Source organism: Neomonachus schauinslandi, chromosome 1 (genome assembly GCF_002201575.2).
Source record: "Neomonachus schauinslandi chromosome 1, ASM220157v2, whole genome shotgun sequence".
Taxonomy (NCBI): Eukaryota; Metazoa; Chordata; class Mammalia; order Carnivora; family Phocidae; genus Neomonachus; species Neomonachus schauinslandi.
The window spans coordinates 202,089,407-202,108,266 of NC_058403.1; the positions used below are offsets into that span (position 1 = coordinate 202,089,407).

Genomic DNA, 18,860 nt, shown 5'->3' on the forward strand with positions numbered 1-18,860 from the left:
GGGGTCCCCATGTCTGTCTCATCACTTCCCTCTGCTTCTTGGCACCCCCCTCCTGAAACACTAGGGTCATGGCCACCTGCTGTTGCCTAAGCCTGTGGCTGGGGTGCTTTCTCTGCTTTTCTTCATGTTTCCACCCTGGCCCTGTCCCACTTCCTCACTCTCACATCTGAGCGACAGACCCAGACAAGATGTTGAAGGAAACTTCACTTTCTGTGGTTTTGGCTTCGGGGTTTCAACCCCCACAGCCTGATCAGGTGCCTCTGCAGGATGCCCCCAGCCTCCAAACTTGGCAAAGCTCAAGCATGGCCTCCCCCACGAGGCTGACAGGTGGGCCATGCAGTCACACCCCAGGAAAACGCTACAGCGCCAGCACATCACTGACTGGGGCTTCTTGGCATATTCAAGGCTCTGAGAAGGCCTGCAGCAGAGCGGGACACAGAGGCTGCCACTGGCCCTGTGTGTGCAGGGAGAGCTCAGTTACGTGTGTAGTGGGCTGAATGGTGTTCCCCAAAAGGATATGTCCACGGGCTACTATCAAGAGAACCAAAACACGTGTTGGTGAGGATGGGAAGAAATTGGAACCCTTGTGCCCTGCTGCGATGGTGCAGCCGCTGTGGAAAACAGTATGGGGGTTCCTCAAAACGTAAACGTAGAATCACCATATGCATCAGCCATTCCACTTCTAGGAATATCCCCGAAAGAACCGAAAGCAGGGTCTCGAGATATCTGCCCGTCTCTGTTCCCAGCAGCTCTATCACAATAAGCGAAGTGTGGGAGGCACCCAAGTGTCTGCTGACGGATGGAGGGAAAAACAGGGGCATGTGCATACACTGGAATATTCTTCAGCCCTCAAGAGGAAGGAGATTCTGACCCAGGTTCCAACACGGATGAACCTGGAGGACGTTACGCTGAGTGAAAGACGCCGGCCACGGACGGACAGACATTGTATGACGCCACATATAGGAGGTGCCACGTATAGGAGTAGTCAGATGCAGAGAGACAGTGGAATTGTGGGTGCCGGGGGCTGGGGAAAGGGAGAATGGGGAGCTGTTTAATGGGTGTAGAGTTTCAGGTTTCCAGGAGTTCTGGGGATGGACGGCAGTGGCGGCTGCACAACAGGGAGAACGTACTTAACGCCGCTAAACTGGACGCTTAGAAGTGGTTCAGACGGTAAATTCTGTTACGTTTTTTCACGAACACACACACACGGAGGATATGTCCCCTGGAACCTACGATTGTGACCTTATTTGCAGCTGTAATTCTTAAGGATCTTGAGAAGAGTTCATCCCGGATTTAGGGCTGTCCGATGTCCACTGGTAGGTGTCCTCACTAGAACGGGAGAGGACACACACAGAGAGACCCAGGGGAGAGGGACACGTGACAAGAGCGGCAGCGATTGGAGCGACGTGTCTACAAGCCAAGGACGGCCGAGGGGTGCTGGCAGCCACCAAACACCCGAAGAGAGGCACGGGACAGATTCTCCCTCAGAGCCTCCAGGAGGATCCAACCCTGTGGACACTTTGATTTCAGACTTCTGACCTCCCGAACTGGGCAACCATAAATTTTGTGGCCCTTTGCTCCGGCAGCCCCGGGAAACTCATCCAGGGCGCCGCATCCCTGCCCTCCCCCTCGCTGGGCCAAGGGCTTCAGGTCACACGCTCAGCCTGGGCATCCCCGCTTCCGCCGCCCACCAAGGACCACGAGACAGTGGAGACTTCAAGCAAATGTTCCCTTTAATATCTGGTCACGCAGAGCCATGGCCGGTGGGCTGAGCACCCCGGGGGCACGGGGCTGGCGGCCAGACCCTGCGGCCTTCCCGTGGCACCATGCAGCTTTTTGAAAATGAAGCCTGGAGCGGTGGTGGCAGCGCGCCCCAGCCCAGGAAGCTCCCGGCCCACGAGGGTCATTTGCGGTCCCCGCCACGGTGTCCCTAGGGCCAGCTACAACGTGGAATGCTTCTCAAAGGGCACAGTCAGGAGTCCGGCCGCTGCCTCGTCCAGGAACCAGCAAAGTTTCCCAGTGTGGGGCTGGACCAGGGCAGCGGGGAGCGGGTTCTCCTCCTTGTCCTCTAAAATGCGCTGCGTAGAAGAAAGGGCAGGAGCGTGAGGCCCCACCAGCAGCCCCAGCACCCCTCAGAGCTCCCGGGTCCCCCCACGGACAAGACTGTCCTCCTCTCAAGGCGTGATGTTGCCCTTCCAGCTGTCTTAGCTTCAAACAATCAGCAGGTCCCTTCCTTCTCTATCGTCCGTGACCGCTGCCGAACAGGGGCGTCAGCACACCCGCCCCGCACAGACCGGAGTCACTCCTGCGCTCTGCAGATCACACCTTGTCTCTGTCACAACCGTTCAGCCCTGCTGTTACACAGCAAAAGCAGCAGCGAATGCCACATCGACAAATGGGCACAGCCTGTTCCTGTGAAGCTGTATTTACGGACACTGCAATCCGAATTTTCGTAGAATTTTCACAGGTCAGAGAATATTCTGCTTTTGCTTTTTTTTTTTTCCCCCCATCCGCTTTCAAATCCTTCTTAGCTGGTAGGATTTGGTCCCGCGGGCTGTGGCGTGCTGATCCTTTGATGTGACCTCACGATCGGCGGGAATCATAAATACCGCTATCTGATAGCTGGGCCTGCCCCATGCACTCTGTCATTTACAGCCCTGTGAGGTCACCTCTATTCCCACCCCCATTTTACAGTTGGGGAAGCTGAGGCTTGGGTGGCCTCACATGAGTGTACTCTGAGCTAAAACTGCCTGGACTGACCCTCAGGAGGTCCACAGGGAGGAGCCCTCCCAACCCACCATGCAGATGGGAAAGTTGAGGCTTGCGGGGGGACTGAAGTGGCTGCCCAAGGCCATGCTGGGCATCACCGGCAGGCACGCTGGTCTGCTGGATTCTTTACAGTCTGTACCCTTAACCCCAACACCAAGCCACCCCGTGAGGACATCTGGACTCAACAGTTTGGGAGGACGAATTATTATTTGTTAATTTTCTAAAAATATTGCCAGTTTCTTCCATAGTTGGTCTTTTTCAACGATGGCAATTAAAATACCTTTTTTAGGGGCGCCTGGGTGGCTCAGTTGGTTGAGCGACTGCCTTCGGCTCAGGTCATGATCCTGGAGTCCCGGGATCGAGCCCCGCGTCGGGCTCCCTGCTCGGCGGGGAGTCTGCTTCTCCCTCTGACCCTCCCCCTCTCATGCTCTCTGTCTCCCATTCTCTCTCTCAGATAAATAAATAAATAAAAAAATCTTAAAAAAAAAAAAAAAAAAAATACCTTTTTTATTATTTAGTTTACTTTTATTTTTTATATATTTTTTTATTTTTTTAAAGATTTTATTTATTTATTTGACAGAGAGAGACACAGCAAGAGAGGGAACACAAGTAGGGGGAGTGGGAGAGGGGGAAGCAGGCTTCCGCGGAGGAGGGAGCCCGATGCGGGGCTCGATCCCAGGACCCTGGGATCATGACCTGAGCCGAAGGCAGACGCTTAACGGACTGAGCCACCCAGGCGCCCCAATTTAGTTTACTTTTAATATCTTATTTATTCTATAGTTTCCTAAAATACTATGTCTAACTGTCTCTTTTTTTTCTTATTCCTCCTTTTTTACTTATTCCTACTATATAATTTTCCTCCCTGATTAATTTTGCCAGGGGTCTATCTTTGGGACCTATTACCATTAAGCTTTTAAGAATATTAACCAATTCAATTAATTTTTTTTTTAAGATTGTATTTTTTTTTTTATTTTAGAGAGAGAGAGAGCACGAGCTGGGGGGGGGGGGGGGGGGGAGAAGCAGAGGGAGAGGGAAAGAGAATCCAAAGCAGACTCTGCACTGAGCGCACAGACAGACATGGGGCTCAATCTTACAACCACGAGATCACCACCCCAGCCAAACCAAGAGTCAGACACGTAACCCTGAGTCACCCAAGTGCCCCTTAACCAACTCATTAATTTCTGATTTTAATGTCATGTATTCCTTCCACTGACTTTTTCTAGATTTATGGTATTGTTCTTTTTCTTAAGTCTAAGGTGCTCAATTTATTTATTTTAACTATTTTTTTATTTAATAATTTTTTTAAAAGAATTTATTTTTAAGTAACCTCTACATCCAATGTGGGGCTTTGAACTTACACCTCTGAGATCAAGAGTCACATGCTCTACCAACTGAGCCAGCCACGCGCCCCTATTTAATACTTTTTAAAACTGCCTTTTCAAAGCTATAAATTTACCCTTGAGTGCAGCTTTGGCCTCATCTCATCAATTTGATTTTGTAATTGTTTATTCCTAACTAGCCTATAGTTATAGTTTCCATCTCCCCTTCAGCCCAAGAATTACTCAAGTACCTTGGGACCTGGTGCTTCCAGCACAGTAATATCTGGGGTCATATTCCATCCCTGGGCCCACATGCCTTTGATCTTCTTGGGAATAGGGCCCTCGGCCATTACCTTCAGGACAGCTGCCTTGCCTTCTCCAGTTGCCACGAAGATGACGGTTCGGGCCGCATTCAGCACAGGAAGTGTGAGGGTCACGCGCTGTGGTGGTGGCTTTGGGGAGTCACTGATGGGGGCTACGATCTTCTCCCGCTCCTGGGGGAGGGAAGCCCAGGATGGAGACAGAAGGACAAGGTCCCTTCAGCTTCTCGAGCATTCACACACACCTGGCATGGTCCATCCATCATTCCATGCCCTCCTACCGGTCCTGTGGTACTTGATTTAAACCCTCATTTTAAGATAGGTGAACTGAGGCTCAAAAGGGTTAAGCCCAGCCAACTGGCAGAGGCTGACTCAAACCCCGCTGTGGGTACCTCCTGGCCCCCCCAAAAGTGGCCCTCCCTCTGGAAGCCCCAGTCAGCAGAGGCCCATGTGGTGCACTCACCTGCAGGAGGGGGTGGTCTGGGAAGAGCGAGCAGGTGTGGCCATCAGGACCCACCCCGAGAATTAGCAGGTCAAAAACTGGAATGGAGTCCCCTTGGAAGGCCTGGGTGGGGGAAAAGACAGTCCTGCAACGTTGTGGGGGGTACTCGAAAGGCACAAAGAGACAGTGGTCAGAAAAAGAATCCCAAGTGGTTGTAACACAGGGAGCAACGCTCAGCCTCACCTGCATGAAAGGGACTCTATGAGGTTCCACGTTTCACCCGTCTGACTGGCCAAGAGTCTGGGGACACAATGTCCCCAAGATGTGAGAACCAAGACCCACTCCCAGAGGGTCAGAAGCTGGGCCACCCTAAGGGACCCAAAGGCGGGGCTGTGGCCTCTCAGAAGGGGGATCCTCAATGGCATCTGTCCAGGGTGGGGCGGGATTTGCCAACCACCCGTGGGGGGAGTTTTTGCTGGTGACAATCATGCAGCGCCACCCGCAGGGCTGCTCCCTCACCGCCGTGTGGATGAGGCCTCCCTGGGGCCACCCTGGGGGACTCACCTGTCTCAGCTTCTTGGCATAGTCCTCGGCTGCCTCCTCCACAGGCAGCTGGGGGTTAATGGTGATCACCTGGCTGTCAGGAATGGGCAGCCTGGAGAGCAAGTGGGTCTGCAGCAGACGGAGGGACAAAGTCACCCGACAGCAATACACGGCTCCCAGAGGCACGAGGTTTGCATGGGTGACCGCCTGGATTCTCCAGGCGAGGATGCCTCCAGGACAGGACCGTCCTTACACCCACCTCCTCTGTGAGTCGGGATCCCAGTGGCATTCCACCGGGAGTCTTTCAAGTCCAGCCTGATTGGGGGCCTCCTGGCCCTAGCCGGCACCTGTGTGGCTATAACCATAGCCCTGTTTCAAAGCCCCCAGGGTCCCCTGCACCTCAGGATAAAACCCAGCCCCTCTCTGCCCTCCACGAGGCTCTGCTGACCTTGCCACCCCAACCCACACATAAGCCACTGCCCTTGCCTGGGAAACTCCTATGCATCCTTCAGAGCACCTCCTCTGAGCATCCACACCCGAGCCTGCGCCTCCCCCATACGGCTGCGTGGAGGCACCACATATGAAGGTGGTAAGCACTGACTTCTCTTCCGGCTGCCACTATGGGGTATTCCTGCCCAGCATACAGCACACACCCTGGCCTCGGAAAGGTGGATTTAATTTCTGTGGAAGCACCTGGAGTCAGGCCTCCTGCAAGGTGGAGGGCTCTAGCCCTTTCCCTCATCGCCCCAGATGAGCCTTTGATCTGCTCCAGGAGGGACACCGGTGACCCCGACCTTGGTGCCTCCCTTCACACAGGATCTTGGAATCCTGTGCCATGGAGGCAATGCCAAGCTGAGCCACGGAGGAAAAGGAGGAAGCCGCAAAAAATACTGTATTAGAAGGGGCATGGGACAGGGACATGGAGTAAACACACCAGACCACATAGGGCTGCCTGCCCTGAACACTGGCCCGAGGAGTAAGAGCTCTGTATGGAGGGTAATGGGGAGTCAAGGAGGGTGTGTGAGCCAAGGAGGGACAGGGTCAGATCTGTTGTTGGAAAGACCTCCTGCTTTGTCCAAGGTTCCCATCGATACACACTCTCAGGGATTACATTGAGCAAAGCCAGTGGGGAATCTCAGTGCCCTGTTTCTGTCGCATGATCCTCTCCTTAGCTGCCCTTCCCCTAAAGGCTCAGAGCCATGACCTCCTCCTCCACCTGGCCTCCTGCCAGAGAGCCAGGGGCTGGAGTGTCAATCAGGCAGTTTCCTAGAAATGGAACTGCTGGTTGATTCTCTCTTAACATCCCTCGGGCATTGAGGAACCATTGCCAGGAAGGAGGTAGCCCCAGCTAATCCTCCCAGCCCAGATGAAGCCCTGGCCTGCGCAGCAGAAGATGCATAGAGCACACAGGGTGAGCAGGAGAACACTCCCGCTGAGAGCCCCAAGGTGCACCGGATCCGTCTTGAGGATAGAAGCAACCCTGTGTTCCTATACTGGGTTGACTTGTGGCCCCCCAAATTCATGTCCACCAAGAACCTCAGAATGAGACCTTATCTGAAAGGGTGTCTTTGCAGATATCATTAGTTGACTTCATAGTAGAGTAGTGTGGGCCCTGAATCCAGTGACTGGTACCCTTATGAGGAGAGGACACAGAGAGAATCAGAGAAGGCCATGAAGAGGCAGATACAGAGATTGGAGGCCAAGGACCACCAGGAGCCCCCAGAGGCTGGAAGAGGCCAAGGATCCCCCCCTTGAGCCTACAGAGGGAGTGTGGCCTTGCCAACACCTGGATTTCAGGCTCTGGCCTCCAGAACTAAGAAAATAAGTTCTTGTTGTTTTAAGCCACCCAATTTGTGGTCCTTTGTTAGGGCAGCACCAGGGGAGTCACTTGACTCCCCTCACAGGGGAACTGGCAGAAGCAGCAAATCTTTGCCCCACATCTATTCCCATGGCATCGCGTTTGCCTTTGCCATACCCTCTGCCCTGGCTCTGCCCCTGGCCAGGTCCTCACACCTGCAGGCCTCAGCTCAAACATCATCTCTCAAAGCACCCCTGCCCCTCACCATCCTGAAGGATCTTCCCAGGGCACTTTCTCTCTCACACTATTATCTTTTGTCCATACTGCATTCTGTGAATGCTCTGAGTGGATTTCCCTGATTTATTTCCCTGTGTGTTGGTGTCCGATGCCCCTATGAGCCCCATGAGGGAACTGCCCAGCACCCCCATGTCCCCAGCGCTGGATACAGGGACACACAACGAACATCCCCGCAACATTTTTTTTAACTTTTTTTTTTTTTACTGTTTTGTTAGAATTTTGTTACTTGAGTAAGTACAGTTTGCCTAAGTAAAAAAAGAGTTCTTAAAAAAAAAAAAATTCTTCCAATTCATGCGAGGTAAAAAGAAAGAAATGCGAGCCCAGTTTTTAATGAAGCTATTGAGGAAGACACAAAGGGAGGCCCCTGCCCCTGAGATGTGCCCCAGGTGCTGTCTGGGGGGTCCGGTTCAAACCCTGGCTCCCCTGCTGGTCATCAGGAGACCCTGGCACACAAGCTCTCCTCTTCTGGCCCCAGTTTCTCCATCTATGAAATGGAGGAAATAACGGCCCCGACCTCATAGGTTATTGTGAAATTACATGAGATGATGTGGATAAAATGCTTGGTAATCAGTAGACCTTCCTTCTTATGACAAAACAAACAACAAACCAGGAAATCTTCAGCTCAAGCTTCTATGCAAAGAGAAGGCAACACACCCAGAACCTGAGCAACCTGAAGCTTCTGGCTAAGCCCGCCCCTTCCACACCTCCCTGGGCGTGTCTTCCCCGTCCAGGGCAGGAGGAGTTGGCTCAGATGCAGCCGGAGGACCCCAGGGCAGACCACGCCTCCTCCAAGCCTCAGTTTCCCTGATTCTATAGGACCTGAGGCCACAAGCCAAAGATAACCAGCCTGGGAGGTGATCAGAGCCCAAAGCTGCGTGTAGATCATCACGAAGGCGTCCAGGTTGGAGACGAGAAAACTGAGACCCAGGCTCCACGCCAGATACCTCCTGCCTGGCCCTTCCCTAACTCTGCCTTGCAAGCCACCAGGCTGGGGCGCCTGAACTTCCCTAGGTCCCTGGAATGGGCCACTCTGTTTCACCTCCACGCCCTCGCCCAGGCTGTTCCCTCTACCTGGCCACTGGATAAAGCATAAAGAGACTTCAAGGCCCCTACCGGCCCACTCGGGTGGCAGTGGAGGTGGGAGTTCAGCGCACCCAGCAGACCGTTCCCAGGCAGTGGCAGAGGGCAGAGTGTGACCCTATGCGACCCCCGTGGCGGGGTTCAGGAGGTGGGCGCGGCCTTCTTGAAATGACCCCCGGCGGCCCCCGTAGTCGGGTGCAGGCGGTGGGCGCGGCCCTCTCGGCGTGACCCCCGGCGGCCCCCGTAGCTCTCACCCGGTAGAGACCGTACGTGCTCTCGGCGTGCTCGAAGGGCACGAGGCGCTCGTCGCAGAAGCCCACGGTCCAGCGCGCGAGGCTGGCGGGGCCGGCGGGGGCGGCGGCGGCGGGCAGCTCACGGGCCAGCATCGAGACGAGGCTGCCGCCCGACAGGCCGAGCGCGAAGCGGGCGCGAGCCCCCGCCAGGCAGCACGCCGCCCGCTGCGCCACCAGTTGCGCTAGCGACGCGCCCAGCTCCTGCGGGCTCGAGAAGACCGAGATGAGGTCCGAGGCCGGCGCGGCCATGGCGACGGCGGCGGGGAGGCGGAAGCGCTCCGAGCAGCCACCAGTGCGCCTGCGCGAAGGCCGGCCCTGCCACACGGCTGTCAGTAGCTTCGGGCGGCCGCCTCTGGCGCATGCGCAGTCCCACGAGTGAAGTCGCGGCAGGGCCGGGCCTTCGGTCCGAAGGGGCTCATTGATTCTTTGCACGCTGTCCTGGGCTTGAGCTGGCGGAACCCGTGCGATTGCTCTCAGCCTAGTGGTGTCAGGGCGGGGCCGAAGAGAGGACCCTAGAGCTGGGGTCCCCAAGAGGGGATTGCGGGGTGGGATGGAGGGAGGAGATGGGAGATTTCCTGGAGGAAGGCACCTCTTGGTGGACTTTGAAGTTCCCGAACCTTATAACATTTATCTTGTTGCTCTTTGTTGTTTCCCTCTTTAGTTAAAATATAAGCCACGTGAGGACAGGGTTTGTTTTGTTCACTGATGCCTGGAAAGCCCCCTGAATCAAGCCTGGCGCAGAGTTGGGCCTGAAAACATACTTGTTGAATTGCTTCTGCAAATGCTCTCTGGGGATCTCTTGTGTCTCTCTGAGGTTCCAGAGAGGCCTCCACATTTGCTGTTGCCTGGAGAAGCTCCTAGAATGGGGCAAATGGGTCTTGGCTGATGAGAAAGGGTGTTCCAGGGAATAGCATGGGCAGAGAAGCTGGAAAGGAGAGAAGGCCTGCTGGGCCTGGAGAGCTGGGGGGTATAATTCAGGCTCAGCTTGGCATTGCCTCCATGGCACAGGATTCCAAGATTCTGTGTGAAGGGAGGCACCAAGGTCGGGGTCACCGGTGTCCCTCCTGGAGCAGATGGGGCTGGGGGTATAAATCAGTAGCCTGTAGTAAATGCAAGGAGACATGCATAGGTAGTACATCTTTAAAATCAGTAACAAATTAAGGAAACAGTCCATTTACAATAGCATCAAGAATAAGGTACTTAGTAATGAATTTAATAAAAGAATTGCAAACCTTGTGCACTGAAAACTACAAAACTTTGCTGAGAAAAAAAAAGAGATGATCCAAATAAATGGGAAGACATCTTACGTTTTTGGATTGGAAGATTTAATATTGTTAAGATAGAAGTACTCCCCATACTCCCCAAATGAGTCTACAGATTCAATGCAATTGCTATCAAAATTCAGATTTCCTTTTTTGTAGAAATTGACAAGCTGATCCTAAAATTCAATATGGAATTAGAGGAGGCCCCAAGTAGCCAAAACAATTTTGAAAAAGAACAGAGTTGGAATACTCACACTTCCTGATTTCAAACTTACTACAAAGCTGCAGTAATCCAGACAGTGTGGTATTGGCATAAGGAGAGACATATCAATGGATTAGAACAGAGAATGCAAATATAAACCCATACATCTGTGGTCAATCTTTTTTTTTTTTTTAAGATTTATTTATTTGAGAGAGAGAGAGAGTGCTGCACATGAGCAGAGGGAGGGGCAGAAGGGGAGGAAAAAGGAAAGAATCTGAAGCAGACCCCATGCTGAGCGCAGAGCCCAACGTGGGGCTCAATCTCACAATCCTGAGATCATGACCTGAGCACCCAGGCACCCCAGGGTGGTCAATGAATCTTTAACAAAGGTGCTGGGATCATTCAATGGGAAAAGAATGCTCTTTTCAACAAATGGAACAAGATAGTCACATGCAAAAGAATGAAGTTAGACCCTGTAGTGGTAGAACAGTAGACACCACCCCCCCACCCCAATCACCAAAGGTGTCTACACCATAATCCTCAGAACCTGTGAATATGTTGGGTTCCTTGGCAAGAGGAAATAAAAGTTGCAGATGGAATTAGGTTGCTAATCAGTTGTCCTTAAAATAGATTACCTGGATGGGCCCCATGTAATCACCAGGGTCCTTATAAATGGAAAAAGGAAACAGAGGAGGGAGAACCAGAGGAATGACAGCATGAGAAAGACTCATCCACTGTTGTTGGCTTAGAAAATGGAAGAAGGGGCAATGAGCCAAAGAATGTGGGTGGCATCTAAAAACTGGAAAAGGCAAAGGAAATGGGTTCTCTCAACCTCTAAAGGGAATACAGCTGTGACAGTGCCTTGATTTTAGTCAAGTGAGATCCATTTCTGACTTCTGACCTTCAGACTGTAAGATAATAAATTGGTGTTATTTTAAGCCAATAAGTCTGTGGTAATTTGTTACATCAGCACTGGAAAACTAATACAGATCCCCACCTCACACCATATACAAAAAATGGATTGGCGTGCCTGGCTGGCTCATGGCATGTGACTCTTGATCTCGGGGTTGTGAGTTCGAACCCCATGTTGGATGTGGAGATTACTTAAAATCTTAAAACAAAAATTAAAATGGATCAAAGACTTAAATGTAAGAGTTGAAACTAAAAACTCTTAGAAGAAGAAAACAAAGGCATAAATCTTCCTAACCTTGGGTTAGACAAGGACACCAAAGCACAAACAGTAAAAACCAAGTAGATGAACTGGACCTCATCAAAATGAAAAACTTGTGTTTCAAACGACACCAGCAAGAAAGTGAAAAGACAGCCCACAGAATGGGAGAAATTTGCAAATCATATATCTGATGAGGGTCTAGTGTACTGAATATATTAAGAACTCTTAAAACTCAACTTTTTAAAAACCCAGTTTAAAAATGGGCAAGGGTTCCGAATAGACATTTCTCCAAAGAAGATACAGAAATGGCCAATGACCACATGCAAAGATGTCCTGTCCATTAGCCGCCAGGGAAATGCAAATCAAACTATGAGATACCACTTCACAGACCCACTAAGATGACTATGACACAAAAGGACAGATAGGGGCACCTGGGTGGCTCAGTTGGTTAAGCATTCCACTCTTGGTTTTGGCTCAGGTCATGACTTCATAGGTCATGAGATCGAGCCCCAAAAGGGCTCTGTGCTCAGCAGGGAGTCGGCTTGAGATTCTCTCCCCCTGACCCTCCCCCGATTCGCCCTCTCTCTCTAAAATAAATAAATAAATAAATCTTTTTTAAAAAGTCGTAAATACACGCGCGCACACACACACCCTCTCATATTTCAAAGTTATCTAATTGCTTCTGTAATATGGCCCCACCCCTTTAATCCTGAAAAATTACGAAAGAAGCTCAGGTTCAAGACAAACTTGGAGGAAAGAACTGCTTTTATATGCTAGACACCTAAGTAATATAGAGCATAGGCCAAATCTCAACACTACTCATTAGATTGGCTGCTCTAACTCCATTTGCTGGAAATAATCTTGACTGCCTGCATGCAGTAGCTGGAGAGTAAAAAGAAAGGGCTGAATCCAGCCTGGGGTAAGGGAGAGATAACTGCATTCACTCATTTCCAAGATGCTGAACACATTTTATCTTTCAAGCTTTTAGGCGATTTTGGTCCTCTGTGGTTAAAGGGTAGTCTTGGAGCAGAGAGCAGAAGGTTGGGATATCAGATTGGAAAAGGAAGGCAAGAAAGAAAAGCATAAATGTCACCATCACAAGCAGGCATACTTACTCTAGAAGGTATGATCATGTGGACGCTGTGTTGGTAAGAACCTGGTGGGGAGCATGGGGCCCCTTAAGCACCACAGTTGGGGGAAGTGAATGAAGGTGCTGTAGACAAAGGTGTGGTCAGGTTAAAGGATGGTGAACAGCCTAGAGCGAGAGCATCAGCTAGAAGATGTTTCCATCATTCAGTAAATGGGACAGGAAGAGGGAGAAGTTATGGGGACCTAGAGAAGGGTGGTTGCTGGAGGAGTGGGTGGCAGACAAGAGCCATGGCCTTCAGTAGAAGAACATAACCACGATCAGACCAAGGGCTCTTGGAGAATAAATACTGTGACCACTTTCCTCCTGTGATCTGTTGTTGTCACCCAAGGGTTGAATCCATTGTACCAGAAGGGCAAGGGAGCCAACTGAGGCAGCCCATTGTGACAGCTTCTGAGGAAGCAGATCTGGGTGCGAAGGGTGGAGGGTAGCTCTGGAGGGACAAATGCAGAGGATACAGCACAGACATGGGGGGGGGGAAGCATTATTATGCAGGCTGATCCACAAAGTGTTGTTCAGGCGAGCTTTATTATTTAGCACGCTTTGCTTCAGCCGAAGTCGGGACCAGAGGCTTTTGCTCTGATGTCCTGGTTCTCACGATGCTGATGCTTTGCACCTATAAGAAGCTGTCCTGCTCACCAGGGCTCCACACGTCCTCACTCACCATCACAATACACCTGAGCCTTCGCTCAGATGCTCCCATTTCACACCTGGAGAAACCAAGGCTTGGGGAGCATAATGGTTTCTTCATTCATTCATTCAGAAAACCATTTACCAAGCTCCTCCTGTCCTTCAGGGCTGTCCTCCATCTGTCCTTCAATGCGGTCCTTCATCTGAATGAGCCTGCCCTCTCCTAGCTCACACCCCCCTGGAGAAGTCAGACAACTAACAGGTAAGCCACATAAACACAAGGAAAAAAAAAAAAGGCACAATAATGGAGATACTATGGGAGAGAAGGTGACTGGGGGCTGTAGAGATTGGGAAGTGAACGAGAAGACATTTACATGGAAGCCTGAATGGCAGAAAGGACTTGGTTGTGTATCTGAAGGAAGAGCATCTCCAGCAGAGGCACAATGAGGCTAAAGCCCCAAGGTGGGAACTAGCAGAAGGCAGGCATGTGTGACTGGAGACTGACCACCCAGGCCAGATGGGAAAGATGAGACTGGAAAGACTGATCTTAGGGGAACCTCTGGAGGGCTTTGAGTAGGGGAGAGACCTGGGGTCTGTTTTTTAAAAAAAATCACTTTGGCTACTAGGTGAAGGGATTGTGAGGGATGGAATGGAAGCAGGGAGGCCCCTAGGAGCCATGTTTAGTGGCACTAACTAGAGAAATCTAGTGCTGGCTGGGTTCAGTGGGTTCAGGGTCTGTCTTGGAGGCAGGGCTCCTGGTCCTTTCTAAGGGATGGGCCATGGAGCATGAGAAAAAGAGGAACCAGGACTAAGTCCCGAGTTTCTAGCTTACTTAATTGGATGCACATGGAGCTTAAACTAACTGAGACAGAGAAGCCGGTTGGGGAGAAAACCCAGGTCCATGTGTTGGCCATGTCTTGTCTGAGATAGATATATTTCCCAAAAAGAGTGCTGGCAAGGATGTGGGAAATTGAAACTCTGATACACTGTTGCTGGTGGGACTATAAAATGGTGCGGTTGCTTTGAACAACAGTCTGGCAGTTCCTCAAAATATTAAACAGTTACCATATGACCTGGTGGTTCCACGCCTTAGTTTATACCCGAAAGAATTAAAAACACACGTTCACACAAAGACGTGTATATGAATGTTCACAGCAGCGTTACTCACAATAGCCAGTGTAAATACTTAATGTCCATCAACGGATGAATGGTCAACAAAACATGGTCCATCCATACAGTGGAATATTATTTGGCCATAAAAAGGAATGAACCTGGAAGAATCTTAAAAACACGATGGTGAGTGAAAAAAGCCAGACACCAAAGACCACATGTTGTATGATTTCATTGACATGAAATGTCCAGAACAGACAAATCCAAAGAGACAGAAAGCCAGTTGTGGCTGCCAGGGGCTGGGGGAGAGACTTCTAATGGGTAGGAAATTTCCTTTGGGGGGAATGAAAATGTTGTGGAACCAGACAGAGGTGACGGTTGCCCAACTTTGCAAACACTAAATGCCACCAAACTGTACAATTTACAAGGGTGGATTTTATGGCATGTGAATGACACCTCAATTAAAAACAGATCAGGGGCGCCTGGGTGGCTCAGTTGGATAAGAGACTGCCTTCGGCTCAGGTCGTGATCCTGGAGTCCCGGGATCGAGTCCCGCATCGGGCTCCCTGCTCGGCGGGGAGTCTGCTTCTCCCTCTGACCCTCCTCCCTCTCATGCTCTCTGTCTCTCATTCTCTCTCTAATAAATAAAATCTTAAAAAAACAAAACAAAACAGATCAGTCGGAGTTGGCCAGGCATGCGGCGTGGGAACAACGGTTCAGGGACAAGGGACAGCAGGAGCAAAGGCACGGAAGCCAGACACAGGCTGGCAATGACCAATCACGGTGGAAGGAGAAGAGCCTTCAGGATGGGAGTGCCAGCCAGGGAGCCTGGACTCTTCCCCAGAGTGACGGAGACCCTTGGAAGTTTGGAGGCAAGGTCCCAACCTGCAGCCACCTCTCCTTGGAAGGTTCTCGTGTCCTCAACTCCGTCCTCCCCATGCCCTCTCTGGCATGCTTCTCCTTCCTTGTCCCTCACACACCGCTCAAGCCCTGCTGCTCGTGGCCCAGGTGCTGATGCCAGGCTGGAGCAAGTTTCTCTTCACAGGGGCAAACATCCCCTCCACACACATCCTTCCAGGGCCCCTCCATAAAGGAGGGCCTTCTGATCCTGGCTTTCCTCCTGACCTAACAACTGTCCCTGGGGGCAAGTCACAGAACTTCTCATTCTAAAAAAACAAAAACAAAAAACAGCTCTTGGGGCGCCTGGGTGGTGCAATTGGTTAAGCATCCAACTCTTGGTTTCGGCTCAGGTTATGATCTCAGGGTTTGGGGATCAAGCCCTGTGTCGGGCTCCACGTTCAGCGTGGAAATCTGCTTGAGATTCTCTCTCTCCCTCTCCCTCTGCCCCTCCTGCTTATGCTGACTCTCTCTCTCTCTTTAAAATAAATAAATAGGGGCACCTGGGTGGCTCAGTTGGTTGGGCGACTGCCTTCGGCTCAGGTCATGATCCCGGAGTCCCTGGATCGAGTCCCGTATCGGGCTCCCTGCTCGGCAGGGAATCTGCTTCTCCCCCTGACCCTCTCCCCTCATGTGCTCGCTCTCTCTCATTCTCTCTCTCTCAAATAAATAAATAAAATCTTTAAATAAACAAATAAATAAATAAATAAAATCTTAAAAAAAAATACAAAGCTCTCAAGCCAGCCAAAGGGATGGATCCTAAAGGCATCTTGCTAAGTGAAAGAAGCTGGTTTGAAAAGGCTGTACGTCATAGGATTCCAAGTGCATGACCTGGAAAATGCAAAACTGTGGAGACCATAAAAGATCCATGGTTGCCAGGGGTTGGGATAGGAGGGATGAAGAGATGGAGCACAGGGGATTCTTAGGGCGGAGAAACTATGATACCATCACAGTGGACGCAGGTCAAAACCCACGGAATGTACAACACAGAGTGAATGCTAATGGAAACTGTAGACTGCAGGTAATAATAGCGCGCGGGCATAGACTCATCAGTCATTACAAATGCAGTGTAACGCAAGACGTAAATAGTAAGGGAAACAGCAGTGTGGGGTAGAGAGTATATGGGAAGTCTGTACTTTCCACTTGTTTTTTTATAAACCTGAAATTGCTCTAATACATAAAGTCTGTCATTAATTAAAAAGACAAACACAGAGCCTGCTGCTGAGAGTCACCAGTATTATTTTCCTGCTAGCTCAGAGGGAGCTTCTTACCCTGCTGCGAGTCACAGGCTTTGGAACAAGAAAGGTCCTGCTGGCCCGCTTTCTCACCAGGAGCTGCTGGCATTGACTTCATTCCCCTCCTCATGCCTCAGTTTTCTTATCTGTACAGTGGGGACCATGGTGGTTGTGAGGTCTGATGGGATGTGATACAGAATACACTTGCTTTATCAGCACAGCGGGACACTCCATCCCCAACGGCAGCGGATCCTTCTCCTCCCTCCCTCTCCTTGTGAACTGGGCATCCAAGGACCAGCCTCAGCCATCAATGAATGGTTCATCCATCCTTGAGCCAACCAGGGCCTTGTCCATCCCCCACCCCCCATCCATCCCCAGGGCTGCCCCCTCCCAGCAAATGCTCAGTCATCACAAATTTTTCCTCCTCTGTCCCCTGAAGTGGAGACAAGACAAGACAGACATTATAATACTGCAGGTGGAACAGCGGAAGTTGCGATTAAGTGTCTAGACTCCGGAGCTGGGGGTCCTGGATTAGAATGCCAGCTCCAATAGCCACGTTTGCAGCTCTCACCCAGAGCTATGGCCACACTGGGGCACCTGCCAGAGCCCACAGGCAGATCGGAACTGAAGCTGGGGCAGGACTTTGTGAGGCCCCAGAGGCTGCCGGGAGGCAGCGAGGATGCTAACCCGCTAACTGGCATGCAGCCTGTCCCCAGACCCCAGAGGCCTTGCAGCTGGGCTTAAGGCCACCTGGGGGGCAGCAAGAAAAGGCCGTGTGTCTTGCTGGTGTCTGGGGAACATGAGTTCCCCAGCAAAACGTCCTGCCGTCTGAAACTCAGACAGGGTTCTGCGCCACATGGGGACGGGCAGTAAATAACCGGGATTCAGGCCCTGGACACTCTGCAGGTTTATTTCTGAAATTCAACTAGGAAACAAAACCTTGGTGCTTGGAAAGGCCCACGTGCAACAGCGCTGGCCCCAGCGTTCGTGGGGCTGGATGCCGCTGCAGCAGGAAGGTAGGACGGACGGTCTGGGTGGATAGTCCCAACCACAGGAGTCTAGGATGAACCACCAACGAGGCTGATGGGGATGTCCGAGCCATCCCGGCTGTGTCGTCCAGGATGTCACCACCAACGCTGGGTCTGAACTGTCACCAACAGGCCAGCAGGGTTATTCAATGGGCTGGAACCCCCAAGGCCCAAAAGTCCATCTCTGACACCACCCCCAGGCAGGATACTTCTCCTGACACCACAGCTGCCACTCCTATGGGTCCCTCCAGCAGCCATGCCACATGGGGACACCCGGGAGGTCTCTGCCAGGGTGAGCGTCTGAATGGTGAGCCGAACAGCCACCCGATGCAGTCTTCAAGGCCCCTCTAGCAGGAGCTCCATGGAGGCGCCTAAAAGGAGACATCTGGGCAGGGGCAATGTCAAGTGGTAACAGTCAATTCTGGAAGCTTCTGGGCATCAGGAAGTGCAGACAGGGTGTGGGAGACCCACCAAAGATGGTTGAGTGCAAATGGCAACTGGCCCAGCCTGGGAGACCTCTGGCTGGCCTGGAGGTCCCTTGACAATGCCCCCCTACATCCCGGTGGGCAGGGCAGACCACCCGTGGTTCCTCCCCTCAGGAGGGAGGATGGAGGCTCTGCCTGGAGCTCATACAGGGCGAGGATGTGCTGGAGCCCGGCAGCCTAGGGAGGCCCGGACTGAGGCTCCTTAAGGCACAGCTGAGAGGGAGGCCAGGAGGCTCCACTCTGGGTCCATGACCCAGCAGGGACGACCCACAGAGGCCCCGAGGGCAACTGGGCCCTGCGCGCCTACAGATCCCAGGAGAGAGCAGAGGAGGAGGAAGAGGGAAGAGGCGAGAGCAGATGGAACAGAGGGGAGGCGGAGAAGCAGGGAGAAAACACACACACACACACACACACACACACAAACACAGGAGCAGGAATTCAGGCAGAAGAGAGCCCAGAGGGGGAAAGAGGAGAGTGAAGGTGGCAGAGCCATGGGCTCCTGCTGGGGTCCAGTTGCTTAGCACCAGGATGGTCCCACCTGGTGCATCTGGGCCAGCTCCTCCCCAGGCAGGGTTGTCTGGCTCAAGCCCCCCTCGCCGGCAGGGCCTGCCTCACCAGCAGGGCCTGCCTAGAAGTCTCTAGTGGGCGGAGGAGGAGCGTCAGAGGGCAAAGACACCCGAGCAGATGCGGGTGTAGACACCCTGGTCCAGGGGCAGGTAGTGGCCCTGCTTCAGGTCCAGGAAGAAGAGCCGGTCTGAGGTCTGGCGTGGGTCGAAGCCCTCGTGCTGCAGTCGAGTCTTCTGGATCTTGAAAGTGCCTGTGGGGGTGGGGA

General features: G+C 52.0%; 2 protein-coding genes across 2 annotated transcripts in view; both read right to left on the reverse strand.

Annotated features, from left to right (window-relative positions):
- Positions 1 to 1,716: 1,716 nt before the first annotated feature.
- Positions 1,717 to 9,139, reverse strand: PGLS (6-phosphogluconolactonase). The gene is made up of 5 exons (XM_021683129.1): positions 8,823 to 9,139; positions 5,415 to 5,522; positions 4,872 to 4,973; positions 4,442 to 4,582; positions 1,717 to 2,078 (listed from the first exon to the last, which is right to left on the reverse strand). Exons 1-5 carry the CDS (start codon positions 9,108 to 9,110, stop codon positions 1,941 to 1,943), a joined length of 777 nt encoding a protein of 258 aa, XP_021538804.1. The 5' UTR covers positions 9,111 to 9,139; the 3' UTR covers positions 1,717 to 1,940.
- An 8,270-nt stretch (positions 9,140 to 17,409) lies between these two features.
- Positions 17,410 to 18,860, reverse strand: part of SLC27A1 (solute carrier family 27 member 1) — a 28,574-nt gene continuing 27,123 nt past the window's right edge. Inside the window, exon 13 of the mRNA XM_044917501.1 lies at positions 17,410 to 18,845. Within this exon, the coding sequence (XP_044773436.1) occupies positions 18,688 to 18,845 (158 nt within the window). The 3' untranslated portion in view covers positions 17,410 to 18,687. The remainder of the gene's footprint in view (positions 18,846 to 18,860) is intronic.

Excerpts from the sequence above, each read along its gene's own strand:
- PGLS (XM_021683129.1), bottom strand. The coding sequence starts at position 9,110 with ATGGCCGCGCCGGCCTCGGACCTCATCTCGGTCTTCTCGAGCCCGCAG. Across the intron at positions 4,974-5,414 it reads ATGCCAAGAAGCTGAGACAG|GCCTTCCAAGGGGACTCCAT; the intron begins GTGAGTCCCCCA and ends TCCCCCACCCAG. Across the intron at positions 4,583-4,871 it reads CAGACCACCCCCTCCTGCAG|GAGCGGGAGAAGATCGTAGC; the intron begins GTGAGTGCACCA and ends TCCCTCCCCCAG.